The sequence below is a fragment of the Diadema antillarum genome, unplaced genomic scaffold (assembly GCF_040938485.1).
Source record: "Diadema antillarum isolate AM-2024a unplaced genomic scaffold, OU_Dant_1.0 seq00000577_RagTag, whole genome shotgun sequence".
In the NCBI taxonomy this organism is placed as follows: domain Eukaryota; kingdom Metazoa; phylum Echinodermata; class Echinoidea; order Diadematoida; family Diadematidae; genus Diadema; species Diadema antillarum.
The window spans coordinates 307,984-333,236 of record NW_027271512.1 but is presented as its reverse complement, the minus strand read 5'-3'; the positions used below and the strand labels follow the sequence as shown (position 1 = coordinate 333,236).

The window sequence follows — 25,253 nt, the reverse complement described above, 5'->3', positions numbered from 1 at the left end:
GCCAGGGGGTTGTTTTTCAAAGAATTTGAGTCAATCTTCAAAGTGAAGATTCACATAAAATTATGATATGCTCTGTGTGTCTTTAATTATATTAACTTACAAATGTGAATTAAAATTTTGCAGGATTTTTATGAGCAGCCATTAATATACAAGACGAAATAAGTGACAAAGGAGTTTTTCTGTGAATTTTGATAACATTTTGAAGTGGATTCTGAAACATAAAATGAAACTGAACAGGTGAACCAGTAGCATACCATAATGACTTGAATTCTTTGTGGAACACCCCCTGGACTGGTGTTAAAGGCAGCCGATCGCCATCCCTAATGGTACGTAAACTCCGAACGACCGAAGTTTGTGCATGCAATTGCGCAATGCTACCACTGAGGCAAGTGTGTGTGTGTGTGTGCGTGTGTGTGTACGCATCATACACAAACATTGTCACCGCGAGCTGCGGTGATTGGAGGAGAGAGGCCAGAAGACGCTGCGGCGTGTGTGTGTGTGTGTGTGTGTGTGTGTGTGTGCGTGTGTATGTACGCATCATACACAAATATTGTCACCGCGAGCTGCGGTGATTGGAGGAGAGAGGCCAGAAGACGCGTGGCTCTTTCGGCCTCTCTCTGTATGGGCATGCGCACTGAGAGTGTGCGTCCATTCGGAAGCTCTCGTGGCTCGCTGGGACAGCCATTTTGGGTTAGGAAATAAGCACAGGGAGCTCTCTTGTAGCCTATCGTATTTTCGCTGACCCATTGAGCCAGCGCTATTCTCATTCGGGGGTCACTACATTTGATACAGAATGGGGGAGGCAGCGTGTTGCGTTTGTCTCCGTGCCGCACAAACCACTCGCCACGACTGAGTGTCTTTAAGGGTAGCTAGGGTTTTTATATAATTCTGACTACATACACTTCATTTTTTTAAAGTTTTTTTTCTTTGTTTTGTCTCGAGCTGATTCTCATCACACACACACACACACACACACACACGCACACACACACATGTATATATATATGTACATATGTAATAACAATAACAAAGGAGTACTGTCTGCTAAAGTGGAAGGGGTGATTCTGAGAAGCCTTTCCATCTCTATGCAGTTATTTTATATTAAATATGATGCAATGAATCCCACGTCGAAGTCATGTTTGACTTCTCAGTGATTCGTCACCTTGATTCTTCTATTGTAATTGCATAATTTGATATGATTTGTTTCATCAAGTACATTGTACTCGCTTAGCATTTGCTATTAAATGCATAGTATACAAATAGTGAATGTTTATGAGTGCAATGGACAGAATATTTCATGAGGTGAAAGATGGAATGGTCCATTCAACGAGGCGCAGCCTCGTTGAATGGATCAAACATTTCATTTTTCACCGAATGAAATATTCTGTCCATTGCACGAATGAAAACATTTATTATTTGTTTTATATAATGCCCTAAAAAAGATCCTAGTCATTTGATGTTTTATTGATTTAGAAACAAGACAGAATCTGAGATCGCCAGATAGTGCTCAGTGAGCGCTTTTACGCTAGCGCGCTGTCGCATACACACACTGCAAACGCAAGCGTTTAATACGCGGTGTGTCCCGGCTCTCAGCGAGCGTGCAATGGAGCAAATCGTATGGATCCACAATTGCACGGTAAATGGAGCCACAATTGCACGGATGATGACATCATAGTAAATTGGGCCGAATGATGAATGTCAAACAACCAATCAAATGACAAGGATCTCTTCAGGCGTTATATGAATACACTGTAATAGCTGATAATATCACATGTTTGAATATAGACTACTATACAAAATGTAAGAGATGTCTGAATTGTCTATCATATTGTGCTACATGTATTGTACATTTGTACATGTACATGTATTGCAAGGTCTAGTTTTATACTGCAGAATATAATTAAAGATTTTTAAAAATGCATACTGTCCATATGACAGCTATTCTTTGTTAAAGATTACAACATGTAGATTCTCTCTCGAGATGATCTCTACTAATATCATCCCACCCCCGCTGTTTGTCAGTTTACGTACATGATCAAAACTCGGTTTTCTTTAAAGTATAGATTATGTCACCTCATGCTTCAACCTTTGTACCACAACATACTTGTATGTAGGACTAGGAAGCTGTGTGCCACATGTTTTGATGAAACTCTCTGCCTAGTCTTCTTGTGCAGTCCTCTCGTCTCTGAATGAGTTTTCATCCAGAGTTATTCCTGGAATATACAAAGTATGCATGAATGCTATATTATAAACCTGCCCATGCCCGTCCAGAATTCAATTGGAGGAAAATGTTTAGAAACATGAAGGCAGAAAATAAGTAGAAAAAAGAAACTGTATGACAGAAAAAAGATGAAGGAATGATTTCACATAAGAAAAAATATAAAGAGGAAGATGAACGGGAAGCATGTGAATGCAAAAATAAATGCATGCCTCTTTCAAACGTTTTAAAATAAGGTCATCATCAAATAGAGAAAAATTAAATCTTTTCAATGATATTACACTCATCGCATAACAAGAAATATTTTTGAAGATATGAATTGATTATCACACATATTCTAATTATTTACTTTGTTTCTCTGCAGATTCAATCTCAAACATTCCAAATTGATAAAATTATATTTATCTGCCCTCTGCTGTCCAGAAATGAATGGGGAACAAAATCTGGAGGTAAATATAAAGTCAATGAAAGCAGAAAATGAGAAAGGAAAGTGTTTGAGTGAAAAGGAAGATAAAGTGAAAAGGAATGATAACATCCGTTAAACCTGACGACATGCCTGAAGAAAACATTTGAAAAAACAAAAGTGACTGACATTTGAAGCAAACTAAACAAATATGGACTTTGCTCAATCAATGTCTACTTTTATCAGATGGCAGTTCAAAAGGTTTGTTCTTTATGAAAACCGGAAGAAAGATATTGCTCAAATTTAAGCCCCAATGACCTGTGGATGTAAAATACTTAGTACTTCATTTTTGACTGCATATACATACTATACAGTTGTAACTTTACTTCAATATTCAGAGTGTTCTGTCATACATGTAACATTAAATCATGTCACTGCTGAGCAAACTTATAGTCTTTGTATGAAAAGTGACAAGCTTCTCTCATAATTTTTCTGTGGAAAAAAAAAAAGAGAGAAGAATGAGGAGAGTTTTACATAGAAGGCAGGCTGGAACTGTAGGTCGTAAGTTTAAAGTTGTGAAATTGATTATCCAGTACTTTTGCTGCTACACAAGGCGATGACCCAGCAGAACTTGCTGTCTTATATTAAAGAAATATTGCATAATGAATCATTGTCATGACTAGAGCTCTTGTTTTATGGAAATTATTATTATACCCCCGCCAAACGAAGTTTGAAGGGGGTATATAGGAATCAGCGGACGGTCGGTCGGGCGGTCGGTCGGGCGGTCGGGCGGTCGGTCGGGCGGTTGGTCCGTTGCAAATCTTGCGTCGCGAACTACTTCCTCAGTTTTCAACCGATTCCCATAAAACTTGGCACAGATGTGTGCCTTGGGTTGTAGATGTGCAAGACGTATTTTTTGACAGTACCCAAAAGTACGTTGCCATGGTAACGGCATATTATGGGCAAAAATGGGTACAAATCTTGCGTCGCGAACTCCTCCCACAGTTTTTGATCAATTTTTATGAAATTAGGTACAGATGTTCATCTGAATATGTTAATGTGCAAGACACATATTTCCGCAGTGGCAAAAAGTGCGTTGCCATGGTAACGGCATGTTATTGGTAAAATATAGGGCAAAATGCTTCATGGCAAAACTGCTTCATCAGTGTTCTTCCAATTCTCATGGAATTCATATTGAATGTTTGTCTTAGGATATAGGTCAGCATGACACATTTCTTGACAGTGACAAAAAGTATGTTGCCATGGTAACAGCTCACATATTATGAGCCAAAATGATGGAAAATTTTGTGTTGCAAACTACTTCCTCAGTTTTTGCCCAGTTTCCATGAAACTTGGTACAGATGTGTGCCTTTGGTTGTAGATGTGCAAGACGCATTTTTCGACAGTACCCGAAAGTACGTTGCCATGGTAACGGCATATTAATGGCAGAAGATCAAGGAAAGATCTTGCGGATTTAACTACTTCCTCAGTTTTTTGACCAAAGCTTATGAAATGTTGTTTTGACCAAAGCTTATGAAATGTTGTTTGGTGGGGGTATAACCAGTCGCTGTAGCGACATTTCTAGTTTTAGCTTTAGTTAGAGTGACTTCAGTCTTAGAAGGAGACTAGTGTGACCTGTGAGCTGTCCCCATCTACAGACCATGGGATGTATCTATTTAAATGTAAGTGCTTTTTTCTGCAAAATTTATGCTCCTAGTACTATAGTGGCAACCTTTTAAACCTGTGCTGCTGTTTACTTTCTCACTTCTCAGCAGAGGCTGGTGTCATCAAAACTCATATTTGTATTACATGACCATTTTACAACATGTACAGTATGTCCTCGATCATCTTTCAAGCTGAAGAGCCGAAAATGACAAAGTATTCCAGCCCTGAAGCGAGGCTAGCATGACCCATGGGCTCCAGACAGACCAGACTTGGCAATGGCATATGTTTTCAAGGAGACGTTGGTTTGATAGAGTTTGTGGGAACATGTTATTTACTGTATGTTGTTAATTAGGAAGCACATTCACAATCTGTGTTTGCACATATTTCTCACTTCCTTGTACTGTTTGTACAATATGTGTCCCAAACAAACCTTTCTTACTGGTTGGGCTGGAATGTAACATAGAGACATGTGACACCTTTCTTTTCCCTTCCTCTTGTATAATATTTATTTATTAATGACAAAGCAATCAATAATTCTTGCAATGATATAACCAAACATGTTAATAAAGCCATACTTATGACAGGAAAGCATTGCCACTTCACTTTAAAAGTGGGTGTACTGATGGTATCTCACTGGGCTGGAGACTACTTGGCGACCTGGTGGTGACTTGAGTTTCCCTGGTCGCAGAGTGGTCATGTCTTGAATTGTAGTAATTGAATTGTAGAATTGTCTTTGCGACATTTTTGCGACGTCTCCCGGAATGTTGCCGAGTCCCCAGACAGTCGCGAGTGAATCGAACATTTTCAATTTCTTCGAAGACTCTATATAGCTTTTCAGTCTCCAGCAGATCTCGGACTTGAGTTCCTAGTCGCGGCCAATTCGCGAGGTCTGTGAGATATTTCTGTGACTTTGCAGTGACCCATTGGCCACCTACCGGTGACATCATGGAGACGTTGCGGCGACGTCTGCGCAACTTCCGGACGAATGTCGAATTATCATTTTTGTTATTTTGGAGACGCATCTCTGAAGTCTCTCTGGAGTCTTTGGAGACGCATCTCTGAAGTCTCCCTGGAGTCTCTTCCTTGGTGAGAGCGCAGCCATTCTTTGGTCTCTCAAGTCGCACGAGTTGCGGCAGTCGCTGTAAAGACTCCTCCAACTTGAGATACACCCTTAATATGAGCTTGCTTATTCTCAGATTAGCCACACTGTAATGTTTGTGCTACTCTTTGCAAACTGTTTACAGCGGGCAGAGTTTACAAACTCCACCAGCAAGTCTCCAAGATGTTCATAAAATTTCCCCTTCTCCTCTTTTATATTAGTAGGTATCCATCCAAAAATATCGCTCAGTGATGCCTGAAATTACCTCCTGGATTTCAAGTTTGTCTGGGAAATAAAACTTTATTTGGTAATTTATATGTCTCTCTCTGTCTGTCCGTCCACCCCTCTGTCTGTCTGTCTGTCTGTCTGACCTCTTGAGTGTGGTACACACTAAAGTCTCAGTTTTCAAGCAAAGTACAATGTACTTCAAAGCATTATATTATAAATATTCAGTTTCTCACATACACACATAGGTAGAGTCTCTTCCCCCCTACCCCCCCCCCCCCCACCTCTCTCTCTCCCTCTCTTTAAAATTGTTTTTGAGATGTGGAATTGAGAGTATATTAGTGTTAATGAACGGCTCAGCTTCTTCACATGTTGTCAATTAAGGAGGGAGGTAATGATGATGTGCTCGCCCTCACACAGACACAACATGCCAAGGTATGTTTTGGCCCAAGCCACAATGCATAGCACTCAACATTCTTGCATATTATGTGCAGACATGACATCACAACATCCTCTTTGTACACACACACACACACACACACACACACACACACACACACACACACACATGCAATCCATGCATTATAACTGTATGCTCTTGTACACCCCTCATGATTGATGGGTGCTCAGAGCGCATGTCTTTAAGGTGTGCACCTATATATCACTTCAGATGCGTACGCATTTGTCATGCCATCGTAAAATGCACCCCATAAATATTCGTACAGTTGAAAAATTATGATTAATATTTGTTTGGATTGACATGAAGCATGAATATCATATACTTATCAAAATTTCTACGCAGCATTCTACAGGCATACGTGCCAAGCTGAGTGCATACTCTCCCTGTACCCCCCCCCCCCCCCCCCATCATGTGTCAAAAGCACTCTTGGTAATTGGGATAAGTGGTGTGTATGTGGTGGATATATCTGTGGTGGTATTTAACAATCAGTTTAGAGCTGCAAAGGAAAGTAGCATTTGTTTAGCATTCCTTTCAGTCCCATCAGCAGCATGTTTGTGAACAAAGTCCATAGAGTACCAAAGTTTGATGTCATAACCATTCATTGCCATGGAAACTACTTCTAAACAACCTCACCTGGCCTGAAATAAGAGAGTTCATGGTTAGTGCATGTCTCATTTGACCCCTACACCACAGACTTTGAAATAACATGGACATGTGTTGTGATCAAGAATTCCTTCTTGAAGCATATTATGTCATCTTGTTAATGTATCAAATCAATGTTGAGAAAGTGCATGGAGAGATTATGCTAAACAGTGTTGATGAATGACTTACAACTGTGTACACCTGTACGTTCTAATTTAGTCTGAAACACGTACATTGTACTGACATAATTCAGATTCTCATAGTTGCTCGAGACTTCTTTATGTTTTAAAGTCAGTGGCAAATACACAGACATTCTCATTTGACCTTTGTTCTGCACATGAACAAATCACAACCGTGAACTCTGTTATATTGTTGCAAACCACGCTCAAACTATAACAAAAGACTGCGAGTTCGTCGCTTCGGCACTCTATGATTTTAGGGTGGTGGTGCTGTGAGGGTTAACAATGCTCTCTGATGAGCTCCAGGATATTTTGGTTCCTGGATGGTTCCACTTGGTCCCTGAAAAGAGGCCAAGTGTTTTGCTAGTGGACTAGGAACCAGTGAGAGCACAGACAATTTTGCAACCGTCTAAAAAACCTCTAAAGTTTCAGCCAAAATGTGGAAAGGTGTGAATATATTCTCAGAGTGATTGATTATACAGATCCATCTCAAGTCAGTTCTTCAATTTGGCATTCATGGCCCACAGGGGCCATGGGGGGGGGGGGGGGGGGGGGGGCGCTGTATATACCTCATAAGTGAGATTCGTATCACTGATTGGTCAAAAGTATATCACGTGACAAAGTGTAGTCCCGTCTATCTTGCCCTAGGGTTTTCATGTAAGTGATAGAAAGGCAAAACCCTCGTGATAGAAAGGCAAAACCCTCGTGAGAGAATTCGTAAACCCTCCGTGACTTTTGTACACATATCAAGTACACTAGACTTCGCGCGCGGTGTCCGCAACCCCTCCACCCAAGGACGTTCACTACGCGCATCGTATTATGTAAACACATGCAAAATCATCGCACTATACAGTATACTAGCGTACAGCAGGCATGTTTCATGGTGATCGAGCGCTCCTCCGTGATTTGAAGTGAGCTGGAGCAAAGATCGTACACTTTGCAATTAGAATTTCTTAGGATCGCGAAGCAGAGACAAATCTCAGCATGTTGGAAATATCGAATTAAAACACGAGCGACGGGAAACTGGATGTATACTGTAATCTTCTGCCAAGATTTTATGCAGGAGCTCGCCGAAGGCCGTGTGACTGTGAGTGAGTACAATGTACCGTGCGTACTGGGTAGTGTACGAAATGCACGAAAACCATGCAAGCAAGCGCAGGCTGTGGCCTGATTTTAGGGCTAACGTTTTAAGGCCTTACAGTTAGAATTTACTTCGTATTTGCCTAGCCCTAGATCTTGGTTAAGTCTTAAACGATGAGGTATATAAAACAAATATTAACTGCTCTGTATTCGGATGGTGGTGGAAATTATCACTCCCTCGGTGCTTTTCATACCGACCCTTCCATCACCCCTCGGCTAACGCCTCGGGGTGATGGAAGGGTCGGTATGAAAAGCACCTCGGGAATGATAATTTCCACCATCATCCTCATGAGCAGTCAATATTTGTATACTGTATACGCTGTTATTTTTGCGAATGAGGAGGTCATAGACATATTCGCGAGGTGTTGTTTTCGCGTACGGACGCCGACACTAACGTAAATGTGCTATTACCCTAGCGCATGGAGACATTTTCGCGTGTTGTTAAATTCGCGATCTAACTGAGATTTGCGAAATTCGCGAAAATTAAACCCTCGCGAAAAATAACAGCTTATGCAGTATATCAACATCATTTAGCCTTTTCTATAGTGGATAAGACTGTTGACTTTCAAACTGGAGGTCCCTAGTTCAAGTCCTGCCTAGTGCTTACATCCTTTGGTGAGATGTTTTTATTCACAATGTCCCTTTAATACCTGGCAGTTTTGGGTGATAATAATGGCAGGGCCCTTAGGAAGAGGAGTGCTGAAACTGAAGAGACTGTGGGTAAATGAGACCATATTGTTATATCATAATGCAAACATATCATAAATGTATTCATCCATCATACATTGGTTTGAAATGAATAATACAGGGAAATTAAGAAGTGTATACACTGTATGATATCCATACAACTGTAGCTTTGGAGGATGATTGCAAGGACGATATGTGTTCACTCCATGCATCGTGAAGTACATGTAGAAAAACAGGAAGAAAATTGGAAGTGAAGCATTACAAGAAGCACTTTTCATGCGGCTTTCTCCATTTAAGGGGAGTATGATGTCTAAAATTCTGATTTTCCAGATCTTTAATAGCTGGAGAGAAGTGTGTTTGTATAGTCTTTGAGTGCTGTGATGGTGGAAGGGCTAAAGTGTTTGGATGGGTGGTTGTGCCTTCTACTCTGATCTTCCATAGGGGCAGGTGTGTACATAGTACTGCCAAAATAACCACTTACCCCATTGAGGACGGACTGATTTTGCCACAACACGCATTTCCCATGGACACCTGCCCGAGTATACTCGGGACTCGTCCTCAACGGGTTAAACGTCATGTTTACCTTTGGGAACAGTGATTAAAAATTTTTTTCAAGATATGACTTTTAATGCATATGTGTAGGTATGTTGTACCACAAAACATCCTCTCTGTCTCTCATATAAATTTTTTGCGATAAAGCCTTAAATATGGGGAGATATATCTATATTTTTCTCAATAAACCGTAATGATATTGATAATGATAATGAATAACATTTATATAGCGCTTAATACTGATGTTTCTAAGCGCATAAACTGTAGATGGTTTACTCTGGAAACATTTTTATTATATCTATTGTTCACATTTTGTATATTCAACAATATTTAACATTGATTTTACCGATTCAAATTTTTACAGTGCTTGTTTCTATCCCTAACTCACATTTCAGAGCTATTTTAAAGCACTAATGCTGGGTTTCTGTTTCATCTGCAAATGGTAAATTATGCCTTTAAAGGTGTGGTAGTGTAGGGAGACATGGGGTACGTGGCCCAATTGAATTGATCTTCATTCCCTGCTCACGGGGGTATATTCAAAAACCACAAATAGCACCCGGGGCTTGCGGCTATCAGCGAATATGTGCATCGAAGTGTATGCTCATCGGTAATGATCGACCCCAGTTGGAATTCTTTAGCTATGTGTGTTAATGTACTTACAATGTACATCTGTACGTATCAATTGATCAGTGATAACACTGCACCCAATTATGATTCAGGGATTTTTGAATACTGTATATGCCATATATTTCGCGAGTCTACATTTTCACGAATTTGGAATTCCCGACAATTTCGCAAGTGGTTAAATTTGTGATCGTGGAGTCTTGTACTGAACGGAGAAATGAATTTGCGTACGTCACATCCATACATGGGGATCAATATTTTCGCATGTCTTTAATTTCGCGAAAAGCACCTGACTCGCGAAATTCGTGAAAATTAAAACCTCGTGAAATATTCGGCGTATACAGTATTTTCAAGCTTGGTCAGCCTTCCCACTCCAAGGTACAGATGTATCCCCACGCTAGGTGTCTTTAGATTAGGAGGGACAGGCTAGTGTAGAGAGACAAGTGTAGAGAGACATTCTTTCATTTATTTTCTTGTGCATGACCACATGCATTACGTCCACAATTTGGAAATTGCGGGGGGGGGGGGGGGGGAGTCCTATATAGTTTTATAGCTGTAGTGGTTGTCAGCGGCAGTGTCATAGAGATGACAGTGTTCTAGTTTATTAGCGTGAGATGCTATTGGTCTCTTGTTTGAGGGTTAACCCTTCCTTGTACAATATACAGTGTATGCATCAACACGTCCTCATGCAGCCTCGTACAGAACATTTGTAAGCAGTACCTACAGTATGTTGTGCTCCTGGGGTTTTCAACTCGACTCTGGCTCTCAAACTTATTGTATACATATGGGCAATTCCGCGGTTAGTAACGTTACATTTGAACAAATTCAGATATTTGTTTTTACTACTAAATTACCATTTATTCATTTCAAGTCAAAATTATGTCAAAAACATGTTCATCCTTCCCAGGTTTATGATACAGAAAAGAATGAATACAATCCATGAAATATTAGAATTGCTATGGCAACTTAAAGGGCAGGTTAGTAACGTTACGAAAAAAGGACATGACAGAAAAATCAATGTCTTGTAACAAAAAGTGTGCAAAAATTCAAGTCACTTCAAACAAAGTGTTGCATTAATTTTAATTATTGCATCATGACAAATGTTCACACAAATTTTTTTAGCAGTTTGACCAATTATTTTTTAGCTAGACCCCCAAGAGCATGGTTAGTAACGTTACGGTTAGTAACGTTACATTTGTCCGGAGTAATTCCGCATATCATTTCACCCTTTTGTAATTGACAAAATGTCACGTGACTTCTGGAGTATTTAAATGTATTCATCTTTTACCCATTAGCAAAACTTTGAGGAAAAAATTTCAAAGGAACCCACTGCAATTTGCATTTAAGTGAATTTCAGCATCCCCAGTCCCACATGTACATTTTAAATGATGGTTTTAGATCTCGCGAAATCAATTAATACCAAAAATAAAATATGCTGAATTTGAAAGACCTTAATGATTGGTGAACATCCATGGCATTAGTTGGTACCTAAATTAAAGAGTAAGATAAAGAGGCACATTTCTTTTATCCATGTCATGTCCACCTAACTGCGGAATTGCCCATATATTTATCTGTCAGGGCAGATCTAGAGTAGAGGTGATGCAAGAAGAAATTTGATTTGGAAAAATGTACTTGGGCTATATTATGAGAGAGCTATAATATTACATAATAGGAATATTCAGGTTGAAACTTTAACGAATTGTGCAAGGAGCCAAGATTTGCGAAAATACAATGCACTCAAACATATTTGTCTACACAGTACATTGAACACAGTGACAGTTCGTGAAATTTTCATGCCGCAAATGTTTGTGATTTTACAGTAATAGATAACATGTCTGCTTGCATTGTTTTTGAATGTTTTTGTGTGTGCTTGCATGTATTGAGGGGGGGGGGGATCAGGATTTGTTATCCTGACTGATTGTGGTGACATGTGACCGATGTGTCCGAAAAGCTTGGGACAGCACTGTATGCCACTTTTTGATGATGCACAATATGTGATCTGCATACATTGTAAAGTCCTAGATACATCACTGTGAGTGTACATGGTCATTGAAAATGGGGTCTGAGGTGTGAAGACTACTTGTCAGCGTTGGATATATGAGGATATTGGTATTTGATTTACAATGTAGGTGACAATCATGACTGTATGGGAGGCTGTGTTCTGTCACCTAGATTTTAGGTGCCTGAAAGGAAATTGGTCCCCTTTCCAGTAGAGCTTATATTTATGTATAAAGGAAATAAAGAATTAAAGGAAGTCCTACAGCATGTTCAGCTCTTTAATAGTTGATTGAAAATGTGATGGTGAAATTAACTGAGGGAGTAATGTCTTGAGCAGAAACAAGAAAACACAAAGATGTCTTATCTTGAGAAAGACAAAGCAAGAAAAACATAAAATCATGAAATGATATTAGTACTAAACCTCAACTGTGTTTGCATGCTCATCTATATTGTTATAAATCTTGATTAGCACTCAGAGCTGCGTCACTAGCTGGCAGCGCAAGGCCACGATCATGAATCGTTAATGATAGACATGAGCTTTGAGGCACCTTAGATCCTGTTTTCACATGGGCTGGCCTCATGTCAGCTTTCCAAGCCCTGATGTCATTGGAGCATTAATGTGTGTTCTGTGCTGTGATTCCCATCAGCAGTATCCCTCATGATCTCAGAAATATTATATGTGGGACTATATATAAGGCAGACAGGGAAAGAATAGATTTACCCCACTATAGGGCATGCTCCCTCATTCTGCCTATTTCATTTTCTCTTATACAAGTGTACAGTAGAGCTTTAGGTACATGTAGGATAGATTGGGCATTAGTTGAGATTTTGAGAAACAATGTGAATCGATCAGCACAATGATATGAGCATTATACTTCTTTTCATGTGTTTCTTTTTTACATGATTATCTGCTTGTACCAAGCCAAAAAGAAAATTAAACAAACAAACAAAACATGTATGAGAAGCGAGAGGGAAATGTGGCTTCTTAAATCTCATGACCAGTTGTTCTGACCAGATTATTATAAAAAGCAATTACATGGCTTCACGAGTTTGGATGCCATTCATACAGCTTGTACATATAACTGTGGCTACCTCAAGGTCCCACCTCAAAGCACCCTTCCAAAATGGACCACAATGAGGTGAGTCAAGAGTGATGTCACTTCTGGGCACCATTTCTTGAAAGTTGTCAGCCCTGACAAGTTGTCAATGTCTGACAAATAATTACCATGGTAACAGTCAGTGACCAGAGCTTCTCGGCCAATCCAAACCAAGGATTTTACTGACAACTTGTCAGGGCTAGCAACTTTCATAAATGGTGCACAGGTAGACCATTCTTCAAGGTGGCCCTTGAAACAGCCCTGTATCAGCTATGTTATGCACAAAGGGACTTCCTTTACCAGTCAAATTGTCTATTGCTATCAGGTGGGGCACTGTGGCATAGTGGATAAGACTCCTGACTTCCAAATGGAAGATATCCAAGTTCGATACAATACCCACAATGTCCCTCTCGACTTGGGTGTAAAGATGGCTACCTGGCAACATTAGGGTAATAATAACGGCAGGGCCCTGTGGTAGAACAGTGGCTACACTGAAGAGGCTACCCTGGATAAAGAAGACATATATATATATATATATATATATATATATATATATATATATATATATATATATATATATATATATATATATTATATTATATAATAATAATAATTATTATTATTATTATTATTATTATTATTATTATCATCATCATCAGGTTACAAGGACAGTGCTTACAAGGACTTGGCCTGGAAGCATGGCAACATCCACCTGTCAGCTCCCTGTATCTACTCAGAGGTCATGGAGGCCCTCAAGCTGGAACCAGGCCTGTCCTTCCTCAACCTGGGCAGTGGGACAGGCTACCTCAGTACCATGGTGGGCCTGGTGGTCGGTGAGTGCCCTTCTTCCTTTGTTTGTTTGTTTGTCCACATGTTTGTTTTTAGGAGGGCCTGTTGTAGCTTTGCTTTTCTAGATTTTATTTTATGAGATTTGTCTGACCCCGTTGAAGACTAGTCCCAAGTATACTTGGGCAGGTGTCTGTGGGAAATGTGTGTGGATAGCAAAATCAGCCTGTCCTAAATAGGTTAAAAGAGTGCAATTTATCTTCATGTTCTAGTTTGTTTTGATAGACTAGTGAAATTGAATCAAACAAAGCAAGTTTCAAACATGAGAAAAAAAAAACTGTTATGGAACTGTTAAGGTTCACATGTTTTATAATTCAAGATCACGTTATGGTGATATTAGCCACAACCTTGTTTATAAATAAGATGAATTGATTAACTGACAGTGTGATTGCTTCAACAGCTTTTCACTAACCTGCACACACATTTGAGTAATCCCTCCCCTTCTTTTTGACTGAATAATTGAAATTTAATATTGTTTCTAGAATCATATCAAATTGTGGTGGTATGGTAATGATAACATTTAAACAATATTTAATGACATTTAGGGGAAGGAATTGTAGTTGCTGAATTTTCTCCCAAAAAATGTGATTTTTATATCATTTTAGTATACAAACCAGTACAGTGGGAGAGTTGTGACATGATGAAATATATTCCCTGCATCCATTGTACTGTGGGCCTCCTACTATGTTAAATAAATGTGGTTGCAGGACCAAAATTTCTCTGCCACAAATCCCATGAAACTAAAAATATTTTATAACTCTATCATTTTCTATCTGACTCTGATGAAACTTTAACCATTTTATTCTAAATACCAAAGTTGTAGCTTGAGCATGGGTTGGCATTGCACTTAAATGTAATACATAGGTGTTGACATACTGTCCGAAGCTATCTGATTTGGGAAGCCTGCCAGAGATTTGCCAGTATGTCATCATTAGCACAGGAGACTAAACACACGAGGGCGCTACCTGAAATGAGAACATTGTGTGTAGTTCCATGTTTGGCACATGCCCATCCCATGATGCAGGCACATCACGCTGACGTTTCAGAACCTGTTCAAACTTAGCTGTACATACATGTATCTTGCCATATTTAATGATGTGGCATCGGAATGAGTCCACTATTAGCAAACCAGAAGCCATGCAGCTTTGCAAGCTAGCTGTAGTCCAAGATGGTTAGCAAAAAATTACTGTCAATGGTGAATACATTAAGGTAGTGTTGTCAGCATGACCTTCAGCAGCTGTATTTTGATGAGCCTTATGTCCTACATGAGATGAAATGATTTTGCGTTAATGGTAGGCCATGTGCTGCTATCACTATATAATGAAGAACTACCAGGTACTCGCTGTTAATCCATTGAGGACGAGCTGATTTTGCAGTAACACCCATTTTTATAGACATCTTCCCAGCAAGCATACTCGGGACTTTAGTCTTCAACAGGTTAAGAACAGAGTTTGGTTTTACTTTTGTTTTCAGATACATGTAGTTGTATACATTAGAGGCACTGGTTGGATGGCTGTGTGTTTGGTTTGGATAGAAAGAGATGTTCAGTACTATATACCAGTAGGCCTATGTGAACGTGATATGCCATTAAGAATTAAACTAAAGAACAAACTTGTGACAAATTCTTGATGTAATTGATATTGCATCATGCTTTGATATTCTTGTGATTTTGGATCTGTCTGATTCTGTAAAACGAGGAGTGTTTGCGTGCATTTTAATTTCGTGAATTTCGCGAGTGACAATATTCGCGAAATTAAAATGCACGCGAAAGTTCTTGCCTACACAATGTGCATTGGATACCAGTGGCAAGTCGCAAAAATTTCATGCTGCGAGAAAGGCCGTTAGCTCCAGTTCGCGAAATTCTCATGCCGCGAATATATCATGTTTTACAGTAGATTGGACCGTCAGTGCGTATTTGTTGCTTTTTATATGAACATGACTCTGATATGTATCATTCCTCTTGCCTCTATCTTTAAAATGAATGAGGAATGTGTAAATTTTATTGATTATAATCAGAGGAGCCCATTACAAAATTTTGTAGATATTATACAAATAGTGAATGGTTAAAAGTGTGTAATCCTGTCCCTCTTGCACAAGTAAACACCATGCCCCATTTGTTTCATACAACACCTCGGACGCCAACAGATGTGGTCCACAGATTCATGACTGTACGTACGCGTAACCAATCAGTTGAAGTTGTTTACAAAACTGAGCGAAAAAATATGCAATGGTAAGCGTGCTTGTAACTGTTGAGTGCGCGCAGCAAAGGTTTGTTTATTTTGACGTCAGACTCATCGGAGGGAACAAAAGTTTAACACAGGAATGTTGTATAGTACTGTGTAAAACCTGTCTTTTATAGCAGCCACCCCAAGGGAGACAAAAAAAGTGGCCGATGTAGACAGGTGGCTGCTATAGATAGGGTCGTTAATATCGCTTTTTTCTTAATCAAGGGGAATTGTCTTTAGTGGTCGCGTATGGCAGGTGGTTACTATAGACGGTGGTCACTACATTGTATAGACAGGTTTGACTGTATATCATATTCAAGAATTTAATTCAGGTAAACTCAACAGCCACAAAGACACCTTCCCAGTACAGGAAATTATCTTCTCCTAAAAACCAGACCTTTACTGTAGGAGACACAAATATAGCAATTTCTTTTGCAAGTTAAAGCATAATGGTAAATATTCTTCTCAAGTGTGCATCTCTGCTTCTTGTGTTTTCTGTTTCAAAGGTTCTTACGGCATCAATCACGGCATCGAAATCCACTTGGACGTCATCGATTACGCCAACGAGCGGCTCCAGATGTTCCTGCGACGGTCGCCCTCCGTCGACCAGTACGACTTCTGCGAGCCTGTCTTCATGCAAGGTTCGCTCCCCGAAGTTGTCAGAGCAACATGTTTCATGCTCGTTGTTTTGTTGCCATGGTATCACATTAAGAATAATGACAGATGTAACTGTGAGAATATCCTGGTGTGATTGGTGATGGCTGTGGTATTTACAGGCTGGAGTCTATTAGAATTTGTTACAAATCCAACTGATTTCACAATGAGTTTTACTAGTGGAGGTACAACCACTCATGAGAAATAGATGCTGTATCAACAGGAGGTAGTAGTAGTCAGTTGCCATGGTGATAGTAGTAATAGTTGTGATGAGATTGAAGATGTTGGCAAAAGATTTGTAGTAACAATAGTGGTAATGATAATGATAATAGTGGTGGTAATCGTGGAAATAGTGGTAGTAGTGGTAGCAGTGGTAGCAATGGTAGTAGCAGTATATGTAGTGGCAGTAGCAGCATACATAATAGTAGTAGTAGTAGAAGTAGTAGTAGTAGAAATAGTGGAAGTAATAGTAGTAGAAGTGTAGTGATAGTAGTAGTAGTGGTAGGAGTAGTAGTCACGGTAGTAGATGTAGCTGTTGTGGTTGAATATTTGTGGTAGTGGATGTAGTAGAAGTAGTAGTGCTCAGTAGGTGTGGTTGTGGCAAAGGCTTTAGACAGTGTCATGACCTCTAATGCAATTTTAGTTATGACCGAAGAAGAATTAGCAAGAAAAAACAAGACAAAAAACCCCCCAAACCCAAACAAAGTAAAAAACATTAGATGGCCCTTAGTGGGTACTTCTTAACCAAAGTATGACTTGTTCTTTCATCATAAGCGGGGAAGAAATGCTCTCATTTTGCAGTAGTATCACTGGCGATGTGACAAACCTTTTCATTATCCATTCTGAATATGTACTCTCAAATTCTTATGTAGGTGCAATATTTACAGATAGTGTTGGATTTTCCAAAAATTTTAACAGTAACCTTAAGGCACCCATGACTCCCAAGGTCTTGTCTGCCACCGTTTTAAGCCGTCTTCATTGTGTGCGCTTGACCCCTTGGCATTGTTCCTCCCCTCCGTCTCCTGCACAGGAAACTGTCTGCTTCTGAGCTCGGGAAGCCGCAGCTACGACAGGGTCTACTGCGGTGCGGCCTGCCCGCCGGAGCACGAGAACTACATGAAGAACCTGCTGAAAGTGGGCGGGATTCTCGTCATGCCCCTGGAAGACCAGGTACAGACACACCATGTCCCCAGCATCACGATCCAATCAATACTTTTGAACAAAAATAGCAACATTAGTACAACCATGGGCAGTAGATGGATGGTCTTTGAATTGAAACTCCACCCTGGGTTCATGTTGATTTCCCCGAATAGAGTTAAAAACAACAACAACAACAATGGCAACAACACAACAGCAGCTTCATTGATAACCAGACCAAGAATACAAGAGTTACTCTGTGCTTTATCCAAATTTCACATGTTTTCTGCCAACACATTTTAAAAGAGTCATAGAAATTATTATTATTATTTTTTTTGGAGGGGGGGGGAGGTAAAGATTTAGAAAGAGGATCTGCAGGGGGAACCCCATCATTATGAACTTCCTTTAATACGAGGAGGTAAGGCATATAGAATGAGGTGAATTCGGTATCCCAATTTTTCCATTACTGTATTTAGCTGGTCTCTTTCTAGTATGTTTTATATGAGGTTCTGGTTACAATGAGGTAAAACCGACTATCCTGGTAACCTCGTTAGAACTGGGCTTTTCTGTAGGGGCTGAATGAAACTCAGGAAAGTATCTCTGCCCATTAATTCTCAGTCAATTGCCATACAGTAATATCTTTACGTTAGAAGGAAATTCTTGTACAGTTTGGTCATCAGGACAAATCTTAGAGCAAACAAAGTAAATGAAAGAAATTCTAGAAATGCATTCATTTCTCAGTGTGACCTTGTGCATGTAAATTTCAGTCTGAACTGAAAGGTTAACATAGTAAGCTATCATTAGACTGAGGGCTTAAGCGGATCCAGAGAGGGACACCCTGGGCGCACGCCCCCTATTTTTTTTTTTTTTTTTGTTAATAAAAAAATGAAAGGGGGTGCGGGCCCCCCCCCCCCCCCCCCCTTTTTTAGCTCACCTGAGCTGAAGGCTCAAGTGAGCTATTGTGATCGTTCTTCGTCAGGCGTCCGGCGTGCATAAACTTTTTACATTTTCATCTTCTTCTCGAAAACCGCAAGACGGATTTTCACCAAACTTGGCAGGTAGCATCCCTAGGGGGTTAGGATCTCAGTTTGTTGAAATGGGCACCATGCCCCACCCAGGGGGCCCCAGGGGGCCCAAACCCCCCAAAAGTAAGGAATCCTTAAAAATCTTCTTCTCTAGAACCAGAAGTGACGGAGCTAAGTTAATACTATGAGTTAATACATTGATGACTGTAGTTTCAAGTTTGTTCATGGCGGAATCAGGGGTGCCCCCCTTGGGACCCAGGGGAAGGGGGTGGGGAGGGGTCCTAATGGGGCCTAAATTGTGCATTTTCATCTTCTTCTTGAGAACCCCATTACCGATTGTCACCAAACTTGGCAGGTAGTATGCCTAGGGGGTTAGGATTTCAATTTGTTAAAATTGGCACCATGCCCCACCCAGGGGGCCCCCATAGGGCCTAAAACCTCCCAAATTAAAGAATCTTTAAAAATCATCTTCTCTAGGACCAGAAGTGATAGAGCTAAGATAATACTATGAGTTATTACATTGATGACTGTAGTTTCAAGTTTGTTGATGGCGGAATCAGGGGTGCCCCCTTGGGACCCAGCTAGGGTAGTTGGGAGGGGTCCTAATGGGGCCTAAATTGTACATTTTCATCTTCTTCTTGAGAATCCTGTGACCGATATTCACCAAACTTGGTAGTTAGTATCTCTAGGGGCATAGGATCTCAATTCGTTCAAATGGGCGCCGAGTCCCACCTGGGGGGCCCCAAGGGCCCCAAACCTCCCAAAATTAAGAAATCTTCTGTAGAATCAGAAGTGATAGAGCTATGATAATACTATGAGTTAGTACTTTAATTACTGTAGTTTCAAGTTTGTTCAGAGCAGATCCAGGGGTGCCCCTCTTGGGATTAGGGGGGAGGGGTGGGGAGGTCCAAATGGGGGCCTAAATTGTACATTTTCATCTTCTTCTTGAAAACCTAATGATGGATTTTCACAAAACTTGGCAGATAACATCCCTAGGGGGTTAGGATCTCAATTTATTAAAATGGGCACCATACCCCACCCTGGGGGCCCCAGGGGGGTCCTCAATCCCCCCCCCCCACATTTAGGAATCTTAAAAAAGTTATGCCCTTATTGTACATTTTCATCTTCCACTTGAGAATGCCTGGTCAAATTTTGGTAGAGATGTGAATAATTAAGATTAGTGACTGCGTGAAAGGTGAACTTGCGATACTCAGGTGAGCGCTAGACCCGCGGGTCTCTTGTTTTTGAAGATACCATCTTTGTCAGCCAATTGTAGTGGGAGCACGAGAAACTGAAAAATTGCGCGCGGAACGTTTTTTTTTTTTTTTTGCATGTCAGCTGTTGAAACCGGGAAGTTGCACCAGAAATATTTTTGCCGCCCCCCCCCCCCCTTTTTGGAATTCCTGGATCCGCCCCTAGAGGGTTTAGTGTAGACAGTTAAAAAAAGAAGAAATGTTGTAGGTACCAACAAAGAAAGTGAACATCTTTCAGACAATGGCTTTGAGTACTCTGTTCTGAAGGAAAGATGCCTCGTACACATTACATGAAAATAGGCTCTTTATACCTGAAAATGATAGTTAACTATGAAGTACACAAATGATATGGAATTATGTACTTTTTTTATTCTTTTACTAATGCTCAATAGTGGTGAGGTATATGCCATTAAATATTATCTGAAGGCAACATTGATAACACACATCAGACTTTAGCTCAAGTCTGCCATTGAGGAAATGAAAGCACCTTCTTGAATGTCTTTGCTTTCTTTAGGAATGCCCTTCCAAAGTCCACTAGATTTCAACTAAAGACAGTATTGATGTGGAGCTAGTTCTTGTTAGATGTGAGCTCAGATGTCCCAAGGAGTACAGGAATGAGAAAATGAAAGTCTTTCTTAAACTTCCTCCTTCTGTTTTAATGCCTCAGGTGGTTCCATCTTAACTTTTGAGACAATGCTGCCTGCATTTTCCAGTAAACATTACACTGTCACCAGTACTGTCATGTTCATATTTTGTTCATCAATCGATCATAAGTTGTTATTTTAAGCTACAGAGAATCCATATGTCGTCAAGTTTCATAACAAAAGTAAATTACAACCTGCAACTTCTTCCAAGACACATTTAGACAAGACTGTCCAATAAGTAGTTTTAGTAGATGTACCATTATTACAAAGAGAATCAGTTGTTTGGGTTTGTTTTTATGATAACTTCATCAGCTAATCAATATGTTTAGCGTGACTATATCTAGGGAAAAAGCAAACTGCATAGAAGCCAAAAAGTGTAGGTACATTGTACGATGTAAGACATATGACATTCAGTATAGGCCTCTCCTTCACAACTGAAACATGAAACTGTTCATAAATGTTTGGCAATGTTTAGCCCTACAAATTGATATGTGCATGGTTGAATTCAATGTCTTTCCTCTTCCATTTTACTTTTCCCCAAAAAGATATGAAATATTGACAATCTGGGAATTTATTTCTTTTTTTAATGGTCACATGTGCATTATTACGTGTAGCTGAATATTCTTTGTATTTACTGGTACTTACACATCTTTTGTATTATAACACCTTAGGCTTATACAAAGTTTTCCATGCAGTTTCGTGAATCTAAATGTTCTTAATTGAAGCGCATAGCTACAGCTGTAGTCTTAGCTGTAACTACAATGGGCCCTCAGTGTCATTAACAAGCTTTACATTGAATATAATTCTGGAATTGAAATGTCTCTTAAAATGTTAAACAGTCTTTGTTTAATGTCACAGTTATCACAAGAGCAAATGCTGAAAAAACAAAATGAAAAAAAAAAAAAAAATCTGTTACCTGAAGCAGAGTTTCTATTGTGATCTCCCTCAAACTTTGGGAAAATAATGCATCCTGAAAATATGCCATCCTTATGCTTCGTGCTAACATGGAATTGAGAAAGTAATCAGAGATGATATGATTTTTTTTTATTAATTTAAGATTTCACATTCCCTTAGATTCATTTGTATTAAAGAGATTTCTCTCAGAAAATTCTTCCCATTCAATGATTAATGTGTCAGTCTTGTATTTCAGGGAGAAATATGAAGACAATCATACATTACTCTTTCTAATAGCATAAAAAACAATATGAAGTTATGAAAACATGATAGTGTGAAATGATTTTCAATTGAAATAGATACTGGCCAAAATTCGCATAAAATAATTGATGTATTTGATATGATTTTCTCGTTTTAAATTTGTTGCCTTTCTCAAATGTGATATCATTTATAGAGTATACATGTTTATTTCAGACAGATTTATTGTCTGCCCGTTAAGATCTTTGCATATCATCAACTTAGAACAAGAATGGTGCTAAGACCGTACAAATTCTACGGAGTTAGCACCCTTTTCTGCTCTCACGTGGTGATATGGAAGGATTGCTTATGAGTAAAGTGTACACGTAACATGACAAAAATGTTTGGGAAAGTGTGGTGAGGAATGCTAATGAGTGTTGTTTCCTAATGTAATCTCTCCCTCACCCCTTAATCTCTTCCGATGCCGGGCCATTGACCAAAAAACAAAACCCAAACAAACCCCAAACAGTTGGTGCAAATCTCGCGCACCGGCCCCCTCTCTTGGGAGAGCAAAAACCTCCTCTCGGTCTCCTTTGCGACGCTGCAAGAGCCGCCGCGGAGCGAGGTCAGCAAGCTGGTGTCTCTTGAGCTCCGTAAGTGCCGTCCCCCCCACCCCCATAGTCCCACATGTGCACATTGCTCGTGGCTGTGTCGTCTCTGTCCATGTGTCTTAACGATTGGAGTGTGATTGATTCACAAGGCTCACATGCAGCTGCGGTAGTTCAGAAATCATGGCGACGGTGGCAACAAGTATTGCACCTAAACTGATGTATGTACAAATTGTATTAAATCAACATTCATTCTCGAGTAAAAAGCTGCAGAAAACTGCATACATGACCCTAACAGTCCAATTCATTTCAGAAATCAGATAGGCTGCTCTCTACCATGAAAAGGATGCAAAGTTGACAACAAATCTTTTGTTTTCAAAATTACATTCAAGTCAGAGGTTCGAAGTGAATACGGAGTTGTAATCAGATATTGGCAGCTGTCAAGAGACAGTTTTCATTGCATCTTCTGGTATTGATCATAGATGGTGCAGCAAGACTTATCTACATGGTGAGCTGTGGTATGAACTACGTGTAAATTGCAGTGAGCTGAATATTCAATCATTCTCCAAATCGGTATGCGCATCACAACATAATGACCTATGAGCAGAGATTCCCTTGTGGCTGATTGTCACTGTCTCAATGTATTGCTTTGTAAATTCTGCATGATGTGTCATGCTCTTAATTTCAGAAGAGAAAAAAAAATTAAGCTATGATGATAATGATAATGGAAGAAGAATCAGATATTGAAAGAAGAATAAGAATTTGTCCTTATCGGTTCATTGTGTTGTGATGTGCATGCGCTTGACCGCACAGCATATTTATTTGTTCGGGAGACGATCTCCATTTTCTTTTTTTCATCACCATTACTGCAACCATGGCAATATATATATTGCTTTTGTTTGTGCATTTCTTTCTCTCTCCCCCTTTTTGATTGGGTGATCCCGCAATGGCGAACGCTCTTCCCCCCTACTGCCCCTCTGAAATTCTGAAAACAAGTTGGTCCAAATTAGACGCACGGACCAGAGTTCCTGGGTGACTTCCAACCTAAAAGCCGTCTCCTTTGCCCCGCTAATACTGCCCTCGTTGGCAGAAGGCGAGACACTTGACACGTTCCATCCACGTAAGTCCGCATCGCACACGAGACAGTGTGTGCCAGGTACCAATGTGCAATTATGTCTTCAAATCTCTCTTCTGCCTTTAAGCAACATGCCCAAAGTATTCAAACGTACTTCATACTTCAAATGTAGACAAGACAAAGACGAGAAAGAGCAAATTTTGTGTTACACCATATTTGCTGCTATTTCTGTGCCTCTCTGGTTTAGGATATTTGCAGCACTCCGTGTTGAATTATTCATGCTAACTCCTGCCTTCGATTAAAAAAAAACAACAACAACCCAAAGCAGTATGACATATTTTTCATTTGAAAGATAAGTGCACATGTAGATGATGTTTGGAAATTATCATCGGTCTACATACACCAGGAAGGCTTTGAATTGTAGGCTCTAACATTTTTAGGTGTTTTCTGTTAAAAAGAGTCATGCAAATCAGCATGGAGAAATTTCATTTCTCATGAAAAAATAACTGTCCAATACTTCTACTTTTATCTGTCCTGCAGAAACAGAAATCCAATCAATTTTGCCCTAATTTCCTCAAGTTTGCTCAAAGAAGTACCAAACCAATTCTTGTTACTTTAAATTAAAGGACATCATATTGCATTTGTGTTCATCTGATCATGACAGCAATCTATCGGATGGTATTTTATGCCGTATGTTATAGTGGGTTGCTCCACTCATGAAGAATTCTCAAGATCAAGTCATTTTACTCCCTTTTGTTAAAAGATTTCATGATAATCATGACTTTATTTGCAAAAGATCCTTTTTTTAGGATGTGATTTGAACACTTTTTGTCTTTCCTTTATTAGTGAAAAAAAAAAATGGGTTCAGATACACTGTATGTTTGAAGTTTCAGATTTTATTTGAGGCTTTAGAAGCAAATAGCCTGTTCCCTCCTTGTCCCATGAAAGAATTGTTCTGGCTTACTCTCTGTTCTTTCCTATCATTAGCACAACCACAAGGGATGAATGACAGAGAAAATTATTTTGCATATACAATATATCAAGCAGAAACAACCCCAAGTTTGATTGTTATTATGTTAAAAAAAAAGCACCCAAATATATAGGGACAAAAATACAAGTCCTTATAAGGAGATTATCCAGAACTCCGTGATAGGGAATGGAAAGTACTCCCATTTTCAGTTGTTTTCTTCCATTTGAGCACTTTGCCTTTGTGATCACATTTCTTCATTCAAAAACAGTCATTCATAGTTATTGTTTGCTACATGTTCTGCTTTCAACATTGCTTTTTATGTTTAATGGTATCTTTTGGATTGGTAAATTGGGTTCTCCATTGGCTCCTTCTATGAGGAAAAAATCAGGAAGATTCTTGTAAAACCCCACTTCATTTTGTGAGACAAGTAGCAAATACTGTCCTTCAAATCTGAAAACCTTTTGCACAGGGTTGTATTTCATGAGTTGACCATGATATAAAATGCTTGAATATCTCACATAATCTTCCCTTCTACTTGCAGAAGACAGAGGGGTGGGGGGTGGGGGGGGGGGTGTTTGTGAACCTCAAACAGATAGCTTCATTGTACTATGCAACTTAATCTGGAGGAGCTTTTATGGGTCAGTGGAAGTCCAACACCACATTCCATCTTTAGATAAAATAGAAACTGGATAAGAG

General features: G+C 39.6%; 1 protein-coding gene across 2 annotated transcripts in view; it reads left to right on the top strand.

Moving 5' to 3' along the window:
• LOC139735414 (uncharacterized) overlaps positions 1–25,253 on the top strand; it is a 41,091-nt gene that overhangs the window by 11,294 nt on the left and 4,544 nt on the right. Inside the window, exons 3-6 of one of the 2 annotated variants that reach the window (XM_071646165.1) lie at positions 13,649–13,822; positions 16,567–16,701; positions 17,745–17,884; positions 23,509–23,632. In XM_071646165.1, the coding sequence (XP_071502266.1) occupies positions 13,649–13,822; positions 16,567–16,701; positions 17,745–17,884; positions 23,509–23,632 (573 nt within the window). Of the gene's footprint in view, positions 1–13,648; positions 13,823–16,566; positions 16,702–17,744; positions 17,885–22,433; positions 22,558–23,508; positions 23,633–25,253 lie in introns of both variants that reach the window. The other variant, XM_071646166.1, reaches the window with a different exon arrangement.